The sequence below is a fragment of the Oryctolagus cuniculus genome, chromosome 3 (assembly GCF_051225735.1).
Source record: "Oryctolagus cuniculus isolate XC-2025 breed Fujian yellow rabbit chromosome 3, ASM5122573v1, whole genome shotgun sequence".
Classification (NCBI taxonomy): Eukaryota; Metazoa; Chordata; class Mammalia; order Lagomorpha; family Leporidae; genus Oryctolagus; species Oryctolagus cuniculus.
The window spans coordinates 42,916,659-42,939,928 of NC_142869.1; the positions used below are offsets into that span (position 1 = coordinate 42,916,659).

The window sequence follows — 23,270 nt, forward strand, 5'->3', positions numbered from 1 at the left end:
AGTCAAAGGAGTATTAAAAATACTAGTTACAAAAAGGAGATGGGGGTCTGATGCATGAGAACTGCTTCCTCTGCTTTCAAATCTGGCCTTAAAAATTCTGTACAGGCCTATCCATGGTGAAGTAAGGGAGATGTTGAGTGCATCCTCCAAATTAAATCATTTGTTACCATCTGGAGACACCACTGTATTCATATGCAGAATTCAGTGCCTTTAGCCATTTACTTGCAAAGCCTTGCAAGGTGATATTAGTCAACACACACAGCAGTGTAGAACTGCCTCGGAGGTGTAACAAAAGCGATCTGTTTTGGGTTTGAGTGGGACTTGGGGAGGTTTTTTTTCCTCCTGCACATTGCTAGTGTGGAAGTAACTGCAATAGTACCCGCGCGGGAGTCGGGAGCCTACATCCTCGGTTCCCTTTGTCTGCATGATCTGAACCGCAATCTGTAAAACTAACTTTGGGATTCAGCTGCTTCCCCAGCCCGGGGGGCTGGTGATAAATGCAGATGCTACGGTACTGCTACCACTGCCACCTCTCCTTTCTCACACGTACTCATCCCAGAGGCGCTCAAAGTGGGGAGAAGGAACTCACGTTTGGTTTGTGCAAGAAGGCTGGGTGTAGGGTTTGATACTGACCCAGGAACCCTGCAACTCGAGTTTGCCGTTCTGCGCTACTTTGTCCTTACCTATGGCCAGCAGCGGATCTGGGGCCGCGTGGGGGCATTCCCTCTCAGTGCTTCCTCGTTCTCTGGACGTCAGCTCCTGTCCCTTTCTCAGGGGAGCTGCCCTCACCCACTCTCCCACTTCAGCAACATTCTCCACGCCCACCGCCCCCGCCAGCGATCGCTTATCTCGGTTTGTAATTACCCTTCTTAGCAGTGACTGTGTGGTTCCTGTCAGAGCCCCGAGTGGGCGTCTCGTCTGTTTATGCTCCCTGTTTCTCTCTGGCCAGCCAGTGCCTGGTACCAGGAAGGCACTCAGTACTTAGTAGTTGAATGAATACTCGTTTGCTCCAAATCCCAGAAGTACCAACACTTACTGAGATCACGAATATTCCCATCGTAGCCCACGCTGTAACTGGTGGGAGACTACGTGGTTTCCCTCAACAGCTCTTCTCCGTGTCTACCCGCAAAACCCAAACCCAGGCGGTCTGAATTTGAGTCAGAGCGAGCTTGGCTGGAAGGTGGCCGGAGAACAAGGGGAAAGGGAAGGCCAGAATCCCTGGTCCCCAGCTCCCGAGAAACACTCGCTGAGGAATCCCAGGGTGTCCAGGGCCTCCCCGCACCAGACAAAGAAAGCCCGGTGCCGGTGGTCCCTGGCCGAGAACCACCCTGGAGACCCGAGGTCGGGGTCGGGGAAAACGGCTCCGGGAGGGCGGCGGGACCTAGTCTCCCAAGCCAAAGTGGGGGCGCGTGAGTGGCAGCCTGTCTCGTCCCGCCTGGTGTGCGGGCACGGGTGGGCCCTGGGCTGCGCGCGTGTGCGACTCTCCGGGCAGGCCCCGCAGCGGCCCGGGGCGGCGCGGGGGCCCGCTCGCCGGCGCTCAGGGTGCAGGTGCGGAGAGCAGGCGGCAGCCCGGCCCCAGCGCGCGGCCGCGGGCTGCGAGGCGCCGCTGCAGGCGGCAGGAGGCAGCGTCGGCCCGGGCGGCGCGGCGGCGAGCAAGCCAGCGCGCAGTGATGTCAGTGGCGGCCCGGCTGGCAGCAGCCGGCACTTCCTGTGGAAAGGCGGGCGGGCTCGGCGGCGAGCCCCACTAGCCAGTGTCAGCCTCTCGGCGCGAGGGGGCGGCGGCGGAGGAGGAGCCGGGGGAGGGCTGTCAAATTGGGGAGCCAGATTCCCCCTTCCCCTGGCAGTCCCTTCCGCTTCCCCGGCTCCCGGTGTGACATCTGCGGGCCGGGGACCTGCAGGCGTGTGCGCGCCAAGGGGCGGAAGAATGGCAGTGCTCAAACTCACCGACCAGGTAGGGGGGCGGCGGCGCCGGCGGGCGGGACGCGCGGGCGCGGGGCGGCGCGGAGCTGCGGGACGGGGGCGCGGCGCGGGGCGCGCCCGCGGGCTGTTTACTCGCGGCGAGGGGCGGAGTGTGTGCCGCCGCCGGTGCCTCCTGGGGCGGCGGCGGCGGCCGCCGCTCGCCCCCGCCGCGCCGTCCCCGCCCTGGGCCGTCGGAACTGCGCGCTCGGCTCGAGGGCCCGCGAGCGCCGGGGCGCGGATGTGCGAGGAGCGTCGCGCGCGGGCCAGGCTGGCAGGGGGAGGGGAGCTCGGGGTGCCCCGCAGGCTGGGAGCGCGCTCTCCGGCGTGGGCGCCGGCCGGGGGAAGGTGGATAGCGAGCGGGAAGGGGTCTCAGTTGGGACCCCCTCCCGGAGGCAGGCGGGAGTCGAGCCGAGACCGCTGCCTTTATCCATTTGATGGGACCTCCTGACTTCCTCTTAGGAGCCCGGGCGCTGGGTGCGCGGACCGCGATGGGGACCTAGCGCCGGCGCTCCGGGCTGTCTGAGCCGGAGGTGTAGTCGGGTCGGAGGCTCCCCTCGCAGGCGGAGCTGCCCTCTGCGTGTCCATCAGCTTTGTTGCTTTCCTGGCCGAGGCATCGCGCAGGGCAGCTCTGGAGCCGCGGCTTGCACGGGGTTCTTCGCCGAATCGCACTGGCGGTGCTTGCTGCGGGGTGTTGCATTCCGGACTCTGCTGCCCTTAGGACGTCGGCTCCCACAGGCGTCCAGACAAGTTACGTGACGAAAGTCGGCATCTCTTTAACACTAAAGAAAGGAAGCTGCCGTCCCCTACCCCCGGGGATTCATGCGTAGTGAAATGAACCTTGCTTTGGGGGTCCTGGGGGGCGGAGAGGCGGTCTTGACTTGGACACTCGGGTCAAACGTGCCGGCCCTTGGTACTAAACATCTCGAACTTCAGGTTGCACGTGGAGCCTCGTTGCCTCGTTAGTATCCACGCAAACAAGATGTAACCGAAATGCAATTGATTATCACAATGATTCGTTCTGCCTTTGAGAACCAGATGTTCAGGTGTTTTTCTCTGAGGCGTGTGTGTGTGTGTGTGTGTGTGTGTGTGTGTGTGTGTGTGTGTGTGTGTTGGGGGGGGCGGGGAATGGGAGGGTGGCCACTGAGTTAAAATTCATGTTCTTAAGATTAGCTGCAAGAGCAGCTGGTGATTGTGGTACATCTACTTGTTTTTATTGATTCCTGTGCGTTTAGAAGTGTCTGTAAGCTGCTATTAGGCTCTCCTCCTCCACCTTTTGGTCACACACTTCGCCAACTGTTAAGACATTAGATTGTTTCAAATCTCACCGATTCAGTAAGCCTAAGTGCTGTCCTCGTGGCTGGTACAAGTTATTATACTTGTCTGCATTCTTACATCTTTAGAGTACAAAAAGTCATTCTGTTTCTCACAGGCGTTATTGTCTACTAGAGGAAAGAGTTTCACCTAGAACTTTTGAGATGTGAGGATGCACACACAAGATGACCTGGCCCCACCCAATCTTTCGATATCTGAATGAAGAACCAGATCCGGAGATGTGAAACCAGTCCTCCTCAGGGGCCACGGCCATAGTCGGGGAGCTGGGGCTCCTGGCGTTGCCTTCCAGACTCTGTGCTTTCTGCTCATGGGAGAAAGACACCTCCCTGTTCTTCCTGGATGTGTTCTAAGGCTTGCTAGAAGGCATCCCTTCCCAGATCAAGATCAGCCCTGCTGACAAGTGCATTCCTTGGTCTTAGAAAGGAAGTTGTTCTTCAGGGCTTAGCAGAGTAGGGTTTTCAAAGATGTTTGTCTTGTAGAATGTTTCTAAATACATCTCCTTCCTTCCCTCAACAAACCAGCATTACCATGGAGAGAAACAAAGAGTTGCCCAACCTGCATGTGGTTTCATCTTCTGATATGTGGGGGGAAAAAAAAAACCAAAAACGTTCTAAGATTGAAGAACATCTAAACATTGCCAGGCTGTCTTGGGGCAAAGCCAGAGGGAGACTGGGTGGGGAGCAGGGGTGGGCTGGGGTGGGGTGGGGAAGGGAGCAGTGCTGGTTTCTTTAGGTCCAGGAAGTATGTGGTCTTTTCTTGCCTTATATAGTCTTACCTCTTGTGTCTGTGACTCTCAATTCTTAGAAGCTGGCTCTTAGCCTCATCAACTCACTTAAAAACCCTTTGCTTACACCCCTCCAGAAGAGTTTGCTCCATCCTGGGGAGTAGGGAGCCCCCCTGTCTGGAATCCTGCCTGGGGCTCCCTGAAGGAGTGGAGCCTCTAGCTCGCTACTCAGTTCTGGTAGAGCAGTCACCTCTTCACCCCCTCCCTCCCCTGCCCATCTGCTGCAAGCCCTCTTTGTGAGACAAGTCTTGACTTCTGCTGTGGCTCTAAGATTTCTAGTTTGAAGACACATCCTTGCTGTTGATAATCTGAACCAGGACTTGTTTTGGTTAGTCTTTCAGTGTGGTTCAAGGAAGAGGCGACAGTCAGTCACATTCCTTCTGTCCTGCTAAAGGGGGGTGCAGGGGTTTGCTAGCTGGTAGCTGTTGTCTCTTCAGCAGTCAATCATGCAGTGGCCTCTAAGTCATACAAGAGAAGGAAAATGCCTTTTCCTAAATTCTGTTTTAGGGAGGGTAAAATGGAAGGGGGAAGGGAGGAAGAGGGGGAGGCCAGTGTGGTTTTTAGTCTTTTTTTTTTTTTTTATAATTATGAAAAGGAACTGGGAACTATTGCTACAAACAAACTTGGCATTTAGCACTTCTGCATTTCTAAGCCTGTTTCTTCTGTTTTCCTCTTCAGACAATGCACAGAATTTTACTTGCTGTGTAAAGGGACCAGCCATCCTAGTTTGCCCAGGACTGACGTGTTCCCCACTGTTTGGTGCTAAAATTGAGAAAATTCAAGGCAAACTGGGAGGACCTGATTATACATCCTTTAGCATAGAACACACTCAACTATGTAATTAATCTAGTAATGTAATTATTTTCTCCCAGATGGACATTAGGTATATTTATATCTTTGGAAAAGCAACATAGTTTTAAGTTTAGGAAGGAAAAAATGCTTACATACAAATGTAATGCATTTTGGTTCAAGATAGCCATGAAACTTTTGTAATTTGATAATTGAATTTTTAAAAAATTATAGATTTATTTATTTATTGGAAAAGTTGAGTTACAGAAAGAGAGGGAGAGACAGAGATCTTCCATCCACTGGATCACTCCTCAAATGGCTGCAATGGCCAGGACTGGGCCAGACCAAAGCCAGGAGCCAGGAGCTACTTCAGGATCTTCCATGCAGGTGCAGGGGCCCAAGGTCTTGGGCCATCTTTCCCAGGTGCATTAGCAGGGAGCTGGGTCCGAAGTGGAGCAACTGGGACTTGAACCAGTGCCAGTATGGGATGCAGACACTGCAGATGGCAGCCTTACCTGCTGTGCCACAGTGCCAACCCTGATATTGAACCTCTTTGAAATGTTCTTTCTGTCATAGAATTACAGCAGTTTGTTTTAAGGGTGTGATCATATCTCCTTCCACCAATTTTTTTTTTTTTTTTCTCACAGTTCCAAAACACCAGGGTGGCTAAGTGCTGTTGGGTAGTTGAAGCGTTCGCTGTTCTTACCTGATTCTCCTCCTGGTGCTGAGCATCACTGCCGTCTCTCAGGCTGCCTGTGGACAAACTCTTTTAGCAGGTGGCTGTTCTGGGGCTTCCTGCCTGGAGGCCTTCTGGCTTCGTGTCTCCTTGCCAAGTCCTAGCTCACACTCCAGTCACCTACCTCCTTGCCAAAGGCATTGGCTGGCCTCTGTGGCAGTGGCAAGAAGCGAGAGCTTCTGCAGCTTTGAAAGCAGGATTTCTAGCCCACGGTGGGGGCGTTGGGACACATCACGTATTTTATTGGATTGTCCTTCCATTGCTCTCTGGAGCACTGGTGTTAAAGCAAACACTGTGCTGTAGTCCTGCCTTCAGCAGAGAAGGGAAAAGAAAGCCTTGATTCTTTGGACCTTTTTCTGGTTGTTTTGGGGCCCAGCTGCATGGCTTTGGGAGTGTACTTGGGAGCTGAGATTTCATGGCACACACCTAATAGTGGCTTGTGTTTTTTGTGCTCTCATTGAATGTTGGCCCTTGCTGTGAATCATCTCTCTTAATCCTCCCACTCACACCGAGAGGTAGGTGGTGGTGTGATTCCTATTTTATAGATGAGAAAACAGAATGGAGAGGCTAATTGACTTCTTTGAGGTCACACGCCCAGCAAGTGACCCGGCACAGTGTCTACCCTGGCAATCTGATTGCACAGGTGGGGCTCTGACCACAAGGCTATACTTTTCATAGTTGAAAGGGCAGTGCAGCTGCAGGACTAATGGCTGCCTGCTCTTACGTACTGGGAAGCCATTGGGTGAACAGCATTCCCTGCACTCCTCCTGCCTCTTGGGGCCAGACCCACTTTTGTCAGAGGAAGGGACCATTTCGATGCTTCTGCCTGGCTCTGCAACCTCTCCACCTCCCCGTCCTCGGGAATGATGTGTTGGTACCTTGGGGAGTTTTTTCTTGAATATTTTTTATAGAACACATAAACTACAATCATTGCAGTGCAACCAGAAAGCTAGACAAGCAAAAAGAAAAATAGTTAAGACCATCTGAAGTCTCTGTGCTTGGAGGAGATAACCACTCTTGACATTTTGATGTATTTCCTTCTAGTCTTCTGTCTGTGTTGTCAAATACATGTTTTAAACTTTCTGTGTGTTGATATCACTCTCTTTCACCTGCACACAAAGCTGATATCTGTGCTCTCCAGACCAGCGACTTTTCCAAATAAACTCAAGCTTCTCTTAAATGTCTGATTGGATGCTCTAGCACACTCTGACACCAGCTCCCAAGGTTTAACCTTGGATTGATTGATATTTTCTTTTAAAGATTTCAACTTTTACTTGCAGAAGCAAATATAACTAAAAAGGTACAAATACTCATATCAGGGCCAGGGCTGAAGTATTCTTTGACAAAAATTTACATTTCAACAATTTAATGTGAATTTTTATAGACTGAAGTATAACCTGAAATCACTTCAAAATAGGCAAGAGCTACAGAAATCTAGTAGTCCTGAGATTTTAAAGCTAGTTTAAGCTGTGGCACTTTTTGTTTGTTTGCTCCAAAGAAAATTCCGTATTGAAGATCCATAGTTAAAAAAAGGTTGGCTGAAATAATGTTCCCTAAGGCCCTTTGGAAGATTGTTTGAGTGTAGTATTATTTGAAAGACCCTTTGTGTGAGAAAATTGTTAGTGACTCAGTGGATTTTTTTCCCTGACACATCACATAGTAAAACAAACAAAAGCACATTTACAGATACTTGTAGATCATTAGGAGTTACATAGAATTAGGATAACCGTATCATTTTTAACCAAACTGGGACACTTTGGAGAATTATGGGAAGCACTACTAAATATTAAGCTAGGGAATAGGTGTCAACCAGGACTGGCCAGATACGCCTGGATATATGGTCATACGACATGGATTCTGTATTTGCTCTCCTCAGGCTTGACAGGGGCAGTGAACTAGTTTGAATTGTCTTTTTTTTTTTTTTTTTTTTGACAGCCAGAGTGGACAGTGAGAGAGACAGAGAGAAAGGTCTTCCTTTACTGTTGGTTCACCCGCCAATGGCCACTGCGGCCGGCGCACTGCGCTGATCTGAAGGCAGGAGCCAGGTGCTTCTCCTGGTCTCCCATGGGGTGCAGGGCCCAAGTACTTGGGCCATCCTCCACTGCACTCCCTGGCCACAGCAGAGAGCTGGCCTGGAAGAGGGGCAACCGGGACAGAATCCGGCACCGGGACCGGGACTGGCGCCGCAAGGCGGAGGATTAGCCTATTGAGCCGCGGCGCCGGCCGTCATTTTCTTTTGAGTCAGGTCTACACTGCAGCACGTTTTACAAAGAATGTTTTGTGACCCTGTGCAACTCTAGATTTGGAAAATGGCTTCCATCCATGTATCAGTTCGGGTCAGTTGGTCCAGGGGTTATAGGAGTAATCTGGTAGAAATATTCTGACTCTCAGTCAAGGATGGGGGAAAAGCGTGCTGACTGATTATTAGCATGGCATATGTTGTGTATTAGCCAGCCTTTGACAGGTCAGATTAACCCCTGTGGGATTCAGATCCATTTTTTAAAAATACTCATTTATTTATTTGAAAGAGTGACAAAGAGAAAGGAGAGGCAGAGAGAGAGAGAGGTCTTCCATCCACTGGTTCACTCCCCAGATGGCTGCAACAGCCGGAGCTGCACCGATCCAAAGCCAGGAGCCAGGAGCTTCTTCCAGGTCTCCCACACAGGTGCAGGGGCCCAAGGACTTGGGCCATCTTCTACTGCTATCCCAGGCCATAGCAGAGAGCTGGATCGGAAGTGGAGCAGCCGGGTCTCGAACTGGCGCCCACATGGGATGCCTGTGCTTTAGGCCAGGGCATTAACCTGCTACGCCACAGTGCCCGCCCCCTCAGGTCCATTTTTGTAAGATGAGGTTGGACTGGATTCCTTTATGGAGCCTCAGCTCTGTTCCCTCCTTCCTTTGACTCAGTCCCTTTATTGGAAGTTCAGGTTATAGACTTTCCATTTTATTTTCACTTTATTTGAAAGGAAGAGAAACAGAGATCTTCCATTCACTGGTTCACTACCCAAATAACTGCAACAGCCAGGACGGGGCCAGGCCAAAGCTGCAAGCCCAGAATTCCACCCGGGTCTCCCACATGGGTGACAGGTGATCCAACCACTTGAGCTTTCACCTGCTGCTTCCCGGGGTGACCATTAGCAAGAAGCTTGGATTGGAAGTGAGGGCGCTGAGGACTTGAATCATGAGATGTAGGTTTCCCAAGTGGCATCCTAATTGCTGCACCAAATGTCTGCCCCAAGTTACAGACTTTCTTACAGATGTGGCTGTCAAGGGTGTATTTGCACATGAGCTCCAATCTGGCTCTCCAGGTAAAACAGTCAACTTCAAGTTTCAGGAGAGGGCTTGAACCAACACTGATGATTTAGGAACTGGTTCTTATTCTGCCCCATAAGCCTGATAAACCCTTCAACCAGTGTCTTATTTGCCTCCTCCCTTTTTTTTTTTTTTTTTTTTTGAGATGGGAGAGGAGGATGTTGTCAATGTTCATGTTTGTAAAAAAGGTTTGTAGCCCAAGAGCTAGAATGAACTGTGAACCTTGCTTTCTGTTGTGACTTTCATAGCTTTTAGGGGCCCTTATTTTCTTTTTCTTTTCTTTAAAGATTTTATTTATTTACTTATTTGAAAGGCAAAGTTACAGAGAGGCACAGGTAGAGACAAAGAGAGAGATCTTCCTGTCTGCTGGCTCACTTCCCAAATGGCCGAAACTGCTGGAGCCGAGCTGATCCGATGCCAGGAGCCTGGAGCATCTTCTGGGTCTCCCACGTGGCTGCAGGGGCCTAACCACTTGGGCTACCTTCTGCTGCTTTCCCAGGCACATCAGCAAGGAGCTGGATGAGAAATGGGGCGGCTGGGACAGCAACTGGCGCCCATAGGGGATGCCTGCACTGTGGGTGGTGGCTTACCTGTTATACCACAGTACCGGCTGAGGGTCCTTTCTTGTCTGCTCTTCTGAAAACTGAAAATTTGTCTAGTACTCTATGAATTAGGCTAAGCAAATGAGAATGCAGTCCACCTTTGGACTCTTTCGGGCTTTGCTAAGCCAATGCTTTCTTGTGTTTTCTGGTTTTCATGTGTCCCCAGTGAGTCTTAAGCCCCCAGTGTAACATTGTGTCTTTAAATCAGATGATTATTTTGCTTCAAGGGAGCCTCCAAAACTCCTACCAAAATCAGAGGAATTTGTAGAAACACCTAAGACCTGCAAATGGAAATTTAACGACCGTTCTAACCTATCTCTAGAACTTTGAATATTAAAGTGTTCTTGTTTTGCTTTAGTTTTCTTTAAAAATAGCACTCAGGGGGCCAGTGCTGAGGTGTAGCGCTGAGGTAAAGCCGTAGCCTGCAGTGCTGGCATCCCATATGGGTCCTGGTTCTTATCCCAGCTGCTCTACTTCCGATCCAGCTCTCTGCTATGGCTGGGAAGGCAATAGAAGATGGCCCAAGTCCTTTGGCCCCTGCAGCCACTTGGGAGACCTGGAGAAGCTCCTGGCTTTGGATCCGCGCAGCTCTGGCTGTTGTGGCCACTTGGGGAGTGAACCAGCAGATGAAAGACCTCTCTCTCTCTCTCTCTCTCTCTCTCTCTCTCTGCCTCTCCTTCTCTATCTGTGTAATTCTGACTTTTTATTTTTATTTTTTTTGACAGGCAGAGTGGACAGTGAGAGAGAGAGACAGAGAGAAAGGTCTTCCTTTGCCGTTGGTTCATCCTCCAATGGCTGCTGCAGCTGGTGTGCTGCGGCCGGCACACCGCACTGATCTGATGGCAGGAGCCAGGTACTTATCCTGGTCTCCCATGGGGTGCCGGGCCCAAGGACTTGGGCCATCCTCCACTGCACTCCCTGGCCACAGCAGAGAGCTGGCCTGGAAGGGGGGCAACCGGGACAGAATCCAGCACCCCAACCGGGACTAGAACCCGGTGTGCTGGGCGCTGCAAGGCGGAGGATTAGCCTAGGGAGCCGCGGCACCGGCATAATTCTGACTTTCAAATAAATAAATAAATCTTAAAAAAAAAAATAGCACTAGGTTTGGAATCAGAAGACCTGGATTTTACTTTTGATTCTTCTTATAGTTGGGTGGCTTCGGGCTAGTCCTGGCTTTAGTTTCTTTGTGAAATAGGGGTGGATGAGCAGAGAATCCTCTGAATTCTTTCAGGCTCGAAGATTCTAAGAATGGGGCACAGTAGGCTAAGCCTCCACCTGCAGCACCAGCATCCCATATGGGCGCCAGTTCCAGTCATGTCTGCTCCTCTTCCAACCCAGTTCTCTGCTTATGGCCTGGGAAAGCAGTAAAAGATGGGCCAAGTGCTTGGGCCCCTGCACCTACATTGGAGACCCAGGAGAAGCTCTTGACTTCTGGCTTTGGATGGGCCCAGCTCCTGCCATTGTGGCCATTTGGGGAGTGAACCAGCAGGCAGACCTTTCTCTCTGTCTCTCCCTCTCCTGTCTGTAACTCTAGCTCTCAAATAAATCAATAAAATCTAAACAACAACAACAAAAACAACAACAACAAAAAACCAAAACAGAACCTCACATAGCTCTGTGTCAGTCTTCTCTCACCTTGTGGAATCTTATTTTTCTTTTTTTCTTTTTTTTTTTTTTTTATTATTTTTTGACAGGCAGAGTGGACAGTGAGAGAGAGAGACAGAGAGAAAGGTCTTCCTTTGCCGTTGGTTCACCCTCCAATGGCCGCCAAGGCTGGCACGTTGCGGCTGGCGCACAGCGCTGATCCGATGGCAGGAGCCAGGAGCCAGGTGCTTTTCCTGGTCTCCCATGGGGTGCAGGGCCCAAGCACCTGGGCCATCCTCCACTGCACTCCCTGGCCACAGCAGAGGGCTGGCCTGGAAGAGGGGCAACCGGGACAGAATCCGGCGCCCCGACTGGGACTAGAACCCGGTGTGCCGGCGCCGCTAGGCGGAGGATTAGCCTAGTGAGCCGCGGCGCCGGCCTGGAATCTTATTTTTCAAAAACTGTCTGCTTTCCATGCATTTCTGATTGCCTCCAGTGAGGTGGTGACAGATTTAACATTTCCCATGCTTGTAAACACATTCTGGATTCTGCCTAAGGGTCGTGAGTCCTTTTCCCAATGAGGTGGTATTCTGGCATCTGTAGGAGCCTGGTTGCCAGGACCAGAACCCCTCGAGCTGTTCTTGGGAATCTTCTTGAACTTGAAGGACAATGGGGCCCACCCTTGTAGACTCTATGCAGGTCTCCCATGAGTTGCAGTGAGCTAGGCCCTGGCTCGGCCTTTGTCAGAGGTGCTATTTTAGCAAGCACCTCGAGATCTCCCAGGCAAACTCCTGTTTCATTGGACTCCACACTAATCGCTGGATTTAACAAATCTCTTTCCTAGCTGCTGGCCCAGACCTCGGTCCCTTTGGCACAGGGGCCACAGCCGTCCTCAAGGAGGAAGGAAAACTCCCACGTGCGGTGCCCAGCCCCTGAGTGTGTGGGCAGGGCTCAGTCTCCAGAAGAGGCTTGTGTTGTGACCTCAGATTGTCAGGGTGAAGAGCAAGACTGGGAAGCAAGCAGAGGAGGAGTGTAGAGATGGAGAGCCAGGTAGAAATTCGCGTCACCTGGGGCACATCAATCCACCGATTCTTGTTAAACGATGGCCTCCAAAAGTGGCTGAAGCCTGCATCCCAAGGTTAGCAGGATGGTTTATCGAGTTTGAATTTGGGAAAGAAAATATTAGGATCGCATTTCCTTAAAAACTTCCTTGAAGTCATTCCTTTAAACTTGCGGTTTTTCTATAGTTTTAGTACATATTATGTACTAATACTGCATAACCTTGTTGGCTCCCCTTTGCACTTTCCGCTTCCTGAGCAAACCACCACGTGGATTATCACAGTGGCCTCTGACTGCTGCTCCCTCATCCACCCTTGGCCCCTACACCGTGCTCCCAGGAGGGCTGTCAGAATGGTGGAACTCAGATCATACTTCCTCTGCTCAGAACCCTCCAGAACTGGAGCCAAGGAACCAGTCAGGGAGTAAGAGGAGGAGAGGCTGGACAGGTGAGTGGTTCCTTGGCTCCAGGCACACTGACTTCTCACTGTTTAGTGAACACCAGATTCACTCCTGCCTCAGGATCCTTGCTTCCTGGGAAGTGCTCCCCAGGTATCCACCTGGCTTCACCTCTTTCAGGTCTTTTATAAGAGGGAGACATACACACACACACACAAATATCTTCCATCTGATGGTTCACTCCCCAGTAGCTGCGATTGGGCCAGACCAAAGCTGGGAGCCAGGACCTCCATCCAAGTCTCCTAGGTGGATGTCAGGGGTCCAAGTATTTAGGCCATCTTCTGCTACTTGGGCTCATGAGTAGGAAGCTGGATCAGAAGGAGAGTAGCCAGGACTGGAACTGAAGCTGCAGTGTGGGATGGCCAGCTTAACCTGCTGCACCACATTGCCAGCCCCCTCTTTCAGTTCTTCCTTCAAGTGTTACCTTCTCAGTCCTGTTCTGACCATGCCATTTAAAATGCCTACCCTACATTTCCTGCCTGCATTTCTTCATTTTTTTCCATAGTAGTATGCTCTTTTTAAAAAATATGTGTAGAAGAGAGGTCCTGATAAGAGGGTGAAGGTTTTTTGTTAGCCTGTATATTCAGTACTTAGGACACTGTGAAGCCCATAATAAATACACAATACATATTTGCAGTGAATCAAATAAATATGCATGTGTGTATATATGTTCAGAGGTTTTTCCACTCATGAGGTGCTCAAACAATAAATTAGAAATACTATGTAAATAGAACTTTCTCTGATACACTGAGATTTGGATTTCCATTCAGACAAACTTAAGGAAAACTTTCTGCCCATCCAAAGAGAAGAGATCATGTATTTGTCTTGTTTTATGTTTATAGTTCTTTTCTTTCAAAACTGGGCTTTTGGTGGTGGGAATGGTTAGCATTATAGTTAATTCTGAGAGAATTCCATTTTCTTTTTATTTTTTATATATTTGAAAGGCACAGTTATGGGGGGAGGGAGAGAGAGAGAGTTCTCTTCCATCTGTTGGTTCACTCCCCAGATGGCCACCAAAGGCCACGGCGGTAGGAGTCCAAGTACTTGGGCTACTTTCTGCTGCTTTCCCGGGCATCTAAGCAGGGAACTGGAAACTGGACTGGAAGCAGAATAGCCAGGTCTCAAAGTAGCGCTCAGACATGGGATATGGACTTTACCCGCCACACCACAGTGCTGTCCCTGATCCCATTTCTTTACAAGAGAAGTATTGGGATTACACTGTGGGGGGGGAAGTGTTGGTGCTAACTATCACTGGGGAGAGGGGAGATAGCCATGCCTGTGGTAAAGTGATCTCCCATGCATTCAGGGAATCTGGGAGTGTTCAGTGGACTCCATCTGCATGGGGGTGACTCTGCTGGGGCTCTCTGCTCCCCTTCTTTCCACAAAGGGAAAGAACAGGTAAGAACAGATACCTATGTCAAGCTCCTCATATTTCATTGTAATTGGAAATGAAGAGACAAGACAATCATACACTATACGATTTAATCCTAACAACATGTCTGTTATGATGGCTCTCATCAGTTCATTTCACAGAGGAAAATGAGAATTGAGTAAGTCATCTATTCAGGGTCACATCATTCTGGGAGCCCTGTCTAGGTAAGCTTTACGCTGAAGTACGCGTTCTCAGCTCTTATGCTGTGGCCTCCTGAAATATGTGCAGTATCACAAGGGCCCTTTTCTTGATGGAGCTCGAGGTCTGGTGACAGAGATGACCTTGAACGCCTTGTTCACGAAAGGCCTGCAGATGTCTGCTGAATCCCTGTGGCAGATGAAGCAGCTATCAGTGCAGGTACAGAGCAGGTTCACACTGCACGCAGGGGGACTAATTAGGGACTTCAGCAGTCCAGAGATGGGCACAGTTATTAAGAAAGATTTTAGGGGCCGGTGCTGTGGTGTAGTGGGTAGGGTATGGGTGCCAGTTCGAGTCCCGGCTGCTCCACTTCTGATCCAGCTCTCTGCTATGGCCTGGGAAAGCAGTGGAAGATGGCCCAAGTCCTTGGGCCCCTGCACCATGTGGGAGACCCGGAAGAAGCTCCTGGCTCCTGGCTTCCGATCAGCCCAGCTCTGGCCCTGAAGCCATTTGGAGAGTGAACCAGTGGATGGAAGACACCCCTCTCTCTCTCTCTGCCTCTCTGTAACTCTGCCTTTCAAAAAAAAAAAAAATTTAAAAGAAAAGAGGGTTTAGGGGGCTGGTGGGAATCTAGCCAATATAGCAGGAAGTGAATGACTTGAGTAGCTGCTTAGGGGTGAAAGGGAACCCAGGTGATGTGCATTTACCTGTCAGGTCACCTGGGTCCTGGATTACTGAAGCTTAGGGTTAGGTCAGAAAATAAAAGAAATTGCCAACATATGAACTGTACAGTAGAGGTATTTGTATGTTAAGAAATCTTGCTCACTTGAGTTATTCTGATAAGTACCCATATGTCCTCTCCTAGAAGCATGGATTAATGATTTGTGCCTGGGCAAAATTCATTGCTCCCGTTTGTTGCATGGGCATGATCTTTTACAAATGAATCTGTAGGGGCCGGTGCAGTGGCACAGTAGGTTAATCCTCTGCCTGTGGCAACGGCATCCCATATGGACGCCGGTTCTAATCCCGGCTGCTCCTCTTCCAATCCAGCTCTCTGCTGTGGCCTGGGAAAGCAGTGGAAGATGGCCCAAGTCCTTGGGCCCCTGCACCCATGTGGGAGACTGGAAGAAGCTCCTGGCTTCAGATCAGTGCAGCTCCAGCAGTTGCGGCCATTTGGGGAGTGAACCAATGGATGGAAGACCTTTTTCTCTGGCTCTCTCTCACTGACTGTAACTCCACCTCTCAAATTAAAAAAAAAAAAAAAAAAAAAGAATCTGTACTCCTCTTGTTCCAAAAAAAGGATTGAAGCATAAGGTACTGTTATCTCTTGGGTCTTTCTGTCTCCATAATATCACCTGTTAGAACAAAATGTTGCACAAGTCACTCCTTGTGGTGCTATTTTAACCAGTGTATCCCTGAGTAGCAAAGACTTCATTGAAACAGTGAATTTTCTGTGGGTTTTGTGGTGCAAGACATTGATAGAATAAGCAGTTAGTCCAGAGATGGCCCTATTTTTAACTGTACACATTTTTAAAAAAAGATTTATTTATTTGGAAGACAGAGTGACACAGAGAGAGGGGAGACAGAAAGATCTTTTGTCTGCTAGATCACTCCCTGAATGGCTGCAACAGCTAGGGGTAGGCCATGCTGAAAACAGAAGGCAGAAACTCTATTTGGGTTTCTCGCATGGATGACAGGAATTCAAGCACTTGTGCCATCATCTGCTGTCACACAGGTGCATTAGCAGGAAGCTGGATCAGAAGCAGAGGAGCCAGGACTCAACTAGGAACTCTGCTCTGGGATGCAGGGCACCCAGTGGTAGCTACAGCCATTGCAGCACAACACCTATTCCCTTATACATCTTTTACAAATAAATACTTAAAACTGAACAAAATCCAGATTATGGGAAACTATAGGGAAAGAATGACCCTGTTTCTTTAGAAAAAAATCAATTGCAAGAAAAAAAAAAAAGATGGAGAGCAAATGTGAATACATAAAAGAGAAAATACTTGTAAACTAATTGCAGTGAATAGACTTGAATTCTGAGTTAAACATAAAAAACACTTTATTTGGTAATCGGAGGAATTTCAATACTGAGTAGATATTTGATAATTCAAAGTGTGAATATGGTATTGTGGTTATGTTTTAAAAGTGAGTCCTCTTGTAAAACAAGAAATAAAACCACAAAACTTTAGCATTTGCCTGGGGGCATCTAACTATTTTAGTGACTCACTGTTTCTGGAACCTACTTTCTCTCTCTCTCTCTCTCTCTCAACTTCTTCTTGCTCCCTTTGTGCCCCTTTGAAGGGGCACTACTCTCACTCTGTAGAATGTCTTGAGTGAGGTCATTGGGATCCTTTTCAGGTCTCTGTCCAAACACGCTAGGTTTTACTGCTCAAAGAAATAAACAGAACTAGTGGTGAGGCCCACACTACTGTTGACTTAGCTGAAGTGGCTTCAGAACTCAAGTCATTTTTCAGCATAGGCGTTAGAATCTCATCCTGTGTGCTTTTGAGAAGACCTGGATTTGTCTTGTCCTTGTAGTTAATATATTTTGGTATAAGATACTTCAAAAGGGGGCTGGTGCTGGGATGTAGTAGGCTAATAAGCCTCTGCCTGTGGTGCTGGCATCTCATATAGGCACCAGTTTGTGTCTTGGCTGCTCCACTTTTGATCCAGCTCTGTGCTATGGCCTTGGAGAGCACTAGAAGGTGGTCCAAGTGCTTGGGTCCCTGCACCTGCATGGGAGACCAGAAAAAAGTTCCTGGCTTTGGATCGGCCCAGCTCTGGCCGTTGCAGCCATTTGGGGAATGAACCAGCAGATGGAAGACCTTTCTTTCTGTCTCTCCCTCTGTCTGTCTGTGACTGTGCCCCTCAAATAAAAAAAAAAAAAGATATTTCAAAGGGAATTTAGATATTAGAGTTGCCCAAAATTACTTTGTTACCTTGGCTTTTTAACTGTATTTCAAATTAAACTGTGTAGTTGTTATTTATTTAAAATCATTGGTTAAGAATTTAAAGGTATGCACATGTGCAGGCTCTCTCTGTCTCTCTCTCTCTCTCACACACACACACACACACAACAGATCTTCCATCCACTGCTTCATGTTCCAAATGCCTGCAACAGCCAGGGCTGGCCAGGCTGAAATCAGGAGCCTGGAACTCAATCTGAGTCTTACACATGAGTGTCAGGTACCCAAGTACTTGAGCCATCACTTGCTGCCACCCAGCACACCCACTAGCAGGAAGCTGGAATTGAAAGTGGGGCTTGGACTTGAATCCAGGCACTCTGATATGGGGTGCAGGTGTTTGCCTGTACCAAATGCTTGCCCTTTAACTATGTCCTTTGTTAGGGGCACAAGCAGTTACAAATCTCAATTTAAATGATTCTGACAGTCATGCCTCTCTTTTGACTTGAACAGAGAGGGTGTTGCTTGTTCCATTCAGTGGTTTCATGGTGGCTTTAGGCACGCAGAAATATTGTTGTTTATTTCTATAATTATGAAAATCCTTCTGATCCTTATATTGGAGTCCAGATTTAAGAATTCCATAGACACAAACTTAAGAAATGGTCAGCTGTATCATGGAATGACACTGTCATGAGTAATTTGGAAGGCAGGTGAATAAAATTTTAGGCAATTTGGAGCTTCAGTATACTTACATATTGGGGCCATGAAGTGAGGGGGTAGCACTTAGTTGTTAATACTCCTTTCCTGGGGCCGGCACTGTGGTGCAGTGGGTTAATGCCTTGGCCTGAAGCGCTGGCATCCCATATGGGTGCCTGTTCGAGACCCGGCTGCTCCACTTCCTGTCCAGCTTTCTACTATGGCCCGGAAAAGCAGTAGAAGATGGCCCAAGTCCTTGGGCCCCTGCACCCACATGGGAGACCCGGAAGAAGCTCCTGGCTTTGGATCGGCGCAGCCCTGGCCTTTGCGGCCCTTTGGGGAGTGAACCATTGGATGGAAGACCTCTCTCTCTCTCTCTCTCTGCCTCTCCTCTCTTTGTGTAACTCTGACTTTCAAATAAATGAATAAATCTTTAAAAAAAAAAATACTGCTTTTCTTAGCAGCTAAGAAGAAATGACCTGTTTTTGAGAAGATTTACTATTTTTTTCATAAATTTCTTTGTTCATTTGAAAGGCAGCGTTACACAGAGAAGTAGAAAGAGAGAGATCCTTCATCTGCAGGTTTGCTCCCCAAATGGTCGCAACAGCTGGGGCTGGGCCAGGCCAGAGGCGGGAGCCAGGAGCTTAATCTGGGTCTCCTTTGTGGGTGCAGGGACCCAAGTACTTCAGCCATCTTTCGCTGCTTTACTGAGGTGCATTGGCAGGGAGTTGGATTGTAAATGGAGCGACCAGGGCTTGAACTGGCACCCATATGGGATGCTGGTGTCACAGGTGGTGGCCTTACCCACTACATCACAGTGCTGACCCCAGAGGTCTACTTTTTAGCAAACAATCTTCTGTCAAGGTTCTAGGGTACTGTAATGTTGTGCATATAGTTTTAAAATATTGTGGCATCCCACTGGACAATTTCCAAAAATATTACATGAGAGAGGTGTAGCTAAGGCAGTATTGAAGTAGATATCCAGAGATTTGGGTTACAGGTAGGCCTTTGCTTCTAACTGGTGTGTACTTGCTCTGTGGGGACGTTGTGACAATCAGGTGGGAAATGTATTTGTACAGCCAATGGCCCTTGGATGGTACTCAATAAATAGTACTTACTGTCTAACTCTGTCAAATAAAAAAAATAAATAGTACCTCAGTCTTGGACTACATCTTCATTAGGTGAGGATACCAGCTCTCAAGGGTCAGTTTCAGCTCTATGAGAATATGATTTTAGTTAATTTTTGTTTTAAACTTAACAACCCTTTATCTGGTCTTTCTTCTTTAACTGAAATAACATTGTGTGTTTTATTATTGTGTGCAGTCTCCACACTTGGGTTTTGATAGTCACATTTTGGTTGCTACAACTTTAGGAAGTGCATTTTTCTTGCATTTGGGTTCTGTCACATCATTGGACTTAGTTTATTTGAAGAATCTTATGTTTAGATCGATCTAGGAGAATAAATGTGTGTTGAAAGGTTCTGAGGAGTTTTCAGTCATTCTTGATTTAAGCTGTTAAAAAGAACTTTGAAAATCACTTGTAAGAATGCCACTTCCTCTTCACAGAAGTATAAAATCGTGTTTTTTTTTTGAGGAAGTGTGTAAAAACAAAATAGTTGCTAGAGCAGTCTTCATCAAGAATCATCATGGCACAATGTCTAAAAAACACTGGCATACAATTTCAAGTCTTGAATGAATGTATGCTGGGATGGGAAACCATAAACTTCTCTGAAAAAGGTGGTTAGAAAACTCAGATGAAGGCGATATATTGTCAAAAGCCACTTCAATTTGAGCTCCTCCCCCCCTTTAAAACCACAGGATGCTATTTAAAGAGGATGTAAATTAAACATCATGGGCTATTTGCGTGCATTTTAATTTTACAGTTTTACTTCAGTTTGAGTCTATACCTAGCTGAGGGAGAGGGCAAAATGAAAAAGTGTCACAAGAAAATAAATAAAATCAGTATAAAAATTAACAAAAGAAAGAAAAATAGAAAACATTTTAAAAAAGAATAAGGAATGGGAAGGAGGTTGTCTGTTAGTTTATTTTTTTTAAAGATTTATTTATTTATTGAAAGGCACAGTTACAGAGAGGCAGAGGCAATGAGAGAGGTCTTCCATCAACTGACTCACTCCCCAAATGGCTGCAATGGCCAGAGCTGGGCCCATCTGAAGCCAGGAGCCAGGAGGTTGGGCCGTCCTCTACTGCCTTACCAGGCCATAGCAGAGAGCTGGATTGGAAGTGGAGCAGCCAGTACTCTAGCGGCACCCTTATGGGATGCCGGCACTGCAGGCAATGTGTTTACCCACTATGCCACAGTGCCAGCCCTTGTGTTTCTTAGAGATGCTTTTGAATTTTGAGCTGAATTGGTCGTCACCTGCTACATTTGCTCTTTAAAATAATTTATATTGCTCACTGTTCTTTTTTTTTCTTTTTTCCCCAGAAACCTTTTATTTAAGGAATACAAACTTCATGTATTTCCTAAGTACAATGTTAGGAACATAGTAAAAGATGCATTTATTTGAAAGTCAGAGTTGGGGAGGGGGGGAGACAGGGAGAGATCTTCCATCTGCTGGTTCACTCTCCAAATGGCCTCAGTGGTCACGGCTGGGGCCAGGCAGAAGCCAGGAACCTATAACTCCATCCTGGTTTCCCACATGGATGGCAGGAACCCAAATACTTGGGCCATCATCTCCTGCCTTCCCTGATGCTTTAGGGTGCTGACAGAAAGTGGAGCAGCTGGGACTTGAACCAACACCCATATGGGATGCAGGTGTTGGGTGTTACAGGCTTAACCCACTGTGCCACAATGCCGGCCTCTGGTCACTGTTCTTCAGCCACATTGACACTTATTTCTTGGAGTTCCAAGATTGGAATAATCAAAGCAGAGGTGGTCACTTAAGCTTTTAAGCTTTAGAAGAACTAAGCACAGCCGTGTAGCTCAGAGGGCGGGAAGAATCGGGCTTGTGGGTTATCTGGCCGGTCAGAGGAGCCTTGCGGCTGATCCCTGCTTTTAAGCAGCTCAGCGCCACCCTGGTGAGTTGAACCCAAGAAGAACCTTTCTTAGTCGCTGCGTCACCTTTCCAGAAGCCTTTCTAGATACTTAGTAGTGTTTGTCTCTACTCCCTTCCTGCGTGAGTTGACGATGAGATCCTAACCCCTCACTGCACCTTGCTGCCCCTCGGTTTCCTCTAAGAAGTGGGGCTATTGATTTAGGTTATCTTACAGTCTTCTATAGCTCTCGCTCAGGGGTCCCGGATTCCTGTCCTCAAGCCAAACCCAGCCTGCTGCCTGCTTTTAAATGGCCCATGAGCTAAGAGTAAGTTTTACATAATTACATGATTGAAAAGGACCCAAAGAATAATATTTTGAAATGCATGAACAGTTAATGAAATTCAAACTTCAGTGTCCATAAATAAAGTAGTGATGGGATGCAGCCTCCTTTGTTTGTTTCCGTTATTGTCTGTGGTCTCTTCCCCCTGCGATGGCAGGGTTGAGTAGCTGCAAGAGTGTAGGGCGGCAAAGCTGGAAATACTTACTGTCTGGCCTTGCACAGAAGGTTTGTCAGGCTCTCCTCTACCCTGAGGGGAGACGCAGCACTGTGCTCTTCAGAAACTGAGGGCTCCACTCTGACAGTCTTAGCCATACCTAAACTGCACTTTGATCTAGTTGTAATTAGATTAAGATGGAAATTCTTGCTTTTATTATTTTCTCCAGGAGAAAGTAGAAGCTTAGTTAGCTGTCTTGGTATGCTTTTCATTAACACAAAAAAATCCTCTTTAAAACAATAGTTAGTTTGTACTCAGACTTTTTTTCCTCCCTCTAGGAATCACTGTAGAGAAGGAGGCCATATGTTTGTATTTTAAATCACTTGTCTTTTAAACTGGATTTTCACTCCAGATGTGGGCTCAGAAACCCCAGTCTTTTTGATGCACTCAGAGAGCCAAGATGGGGAACAGGATCTTCCTCCATATACTTCAGAGTGAAACAGAAATCTTAATTATTTTCTATTTCCTGTTTTATGCTAAAAATACTATTTAATTTTTTTTTTGAATAGAGACTGTAGGTTGAAATGACTAAGCTTATAGAAAGCTGGCTTTAAACAAACATTTTAAAAGTAGTTATTATAAATGGCAATTATAATATTAAAAAATAAATAACAATGTCTGGTTGTCTTAATGTTTCTCATTCTAGAAGCTTCTCTCAAAAGCTAAGTTGGGTAATTTCTGTGTGAGTTATGAGTTTGGGTGAGTGTGCATGTAGCGTGTGGTTTTCCAGTGTTCATTTCATTATGATTATGAAAAGGACTCTGCCTCCCGCTGTTGTGCCTCCAGTCATTCGAATTATTTTAAAACTCCTTCCAGGCCTGGAGTGCCATTGGGATTGGAAGAAGATGGGCACCTTGAACTTGTTAGTGAGGGGTAGATGGGAGGTCAACCAACACATGTCATCTTTCATCCGAAAGTTAGCTTCAGTTTACTTTCCCGAAAGAATTAAGGCTGGAGACACTTGCTTATGGGGAAGATTTGTAAAGTAATTAGTGACTATGCAAAACACGGACAGTGACTCAGCACCTAAGCTCTCTGGGAACCTTGAGCATTTTCTGAACAAAGCCATAAATTGTCTGGAGTGGACAGGAGGCAAACACTAGAAACTCATTTTTAATGGGGAAAAACGGAGGCCAGTGTTTTCGTTACTTAGCTTGCAGGTTTGTAGGGGAGGAAGAGATCTCATTTTTTCGGGCTCAGCCCAAGGTACGTTTCGTCTGCCTATCCTGTTCTTACACAGCACTTGCACAGTCACGTGCCGTGTTTACAGTTATATTTAGGATGCAGCCTGAAACTGCATAAACAGCTGGTGATAGAATGGATACCCAAGGCTGCTGCCTGGGTAATTATTATGTGGTTCTAGGATCGTATCATCTGCATTGTCCAGATTAGAATGGATCACTGGCTTCTAAGCTGGTCTAGAAGAGGGAGTTCATTGTGTGCTGGGCCAAAAGGATATTGCCTCATCGTTCCCCTGTGGTTGAAGATCTGTGCGATAAACAGAAGACTGTGGAACTTCATTCTTGTTTGAAAACACTTGTAGCTGATAATAGTCCTGAACTACTAATGCTTTCCCACACCCTCACCCCCCCCCCCCCCCAATACCTCCAGGATGCTTTGTTTTCTATTTTGGACTTTCAGGAGAAGTATTTAGCCTTGGCCCTCTGAGACAAGAGCCGTTGTCCCAGAACTGCCTAATCTTAGGCGCATCTACACGCAGATGTGTTTAATGAGCACTTTCATTTTCCCCCTTACAGAAAGGGGGCAGTTTGTTCGTTGAGCCTTCACTTCTGGTTGGAGTCTGTTTTTAGCCTCTTGATGACTTGGGAAGCCTGGAGCTAAGACATTCATTTGCTATTTACTTTTGGGGGAAAATGCACCCCCAACTTTTTAGTGTACCGGGCCCTGTTTAACCTGGTAATAGATGAGCAGTCA

At 47.7% G+C, this 23,270-nt stretch overlaps 1 protein-coding gene across 8 annotated transcripts in view; it reads left to right on the top strand.

Moving 5' to 3' along the window:
- The first annotated feature begins 1,692 nt into the window (after positions 1–1,692).
- Positions 1,693–23,270, top strand: part of ANKRD44 (ankyrin repeat domain 44) — a 356,403-nt gene continuing 334,825 nt past the window's right edge. For 3 of the 8 annotated variants that reach the window (XM_051849306.3, XM_089330134.1, XM_089330138.1), the window contains exon 1: positions 1,695–1,951. In XM_051849306.3, coding sequence (XP_051705266.1) covers positions 1,925–1,951 — 27 coding nt within the window. In that variant the 5' untranslated portion in view covers positions 1,695–1,924. Of the gene's footprint in view, positions 1,952–23,270 lie in introns of all 8 variants that reach the window. The other 5 variants (XM_089330132.1, XM_089330139.1, XM_089330137.1 and 2 more) reach the window with 4 other exon arrangements.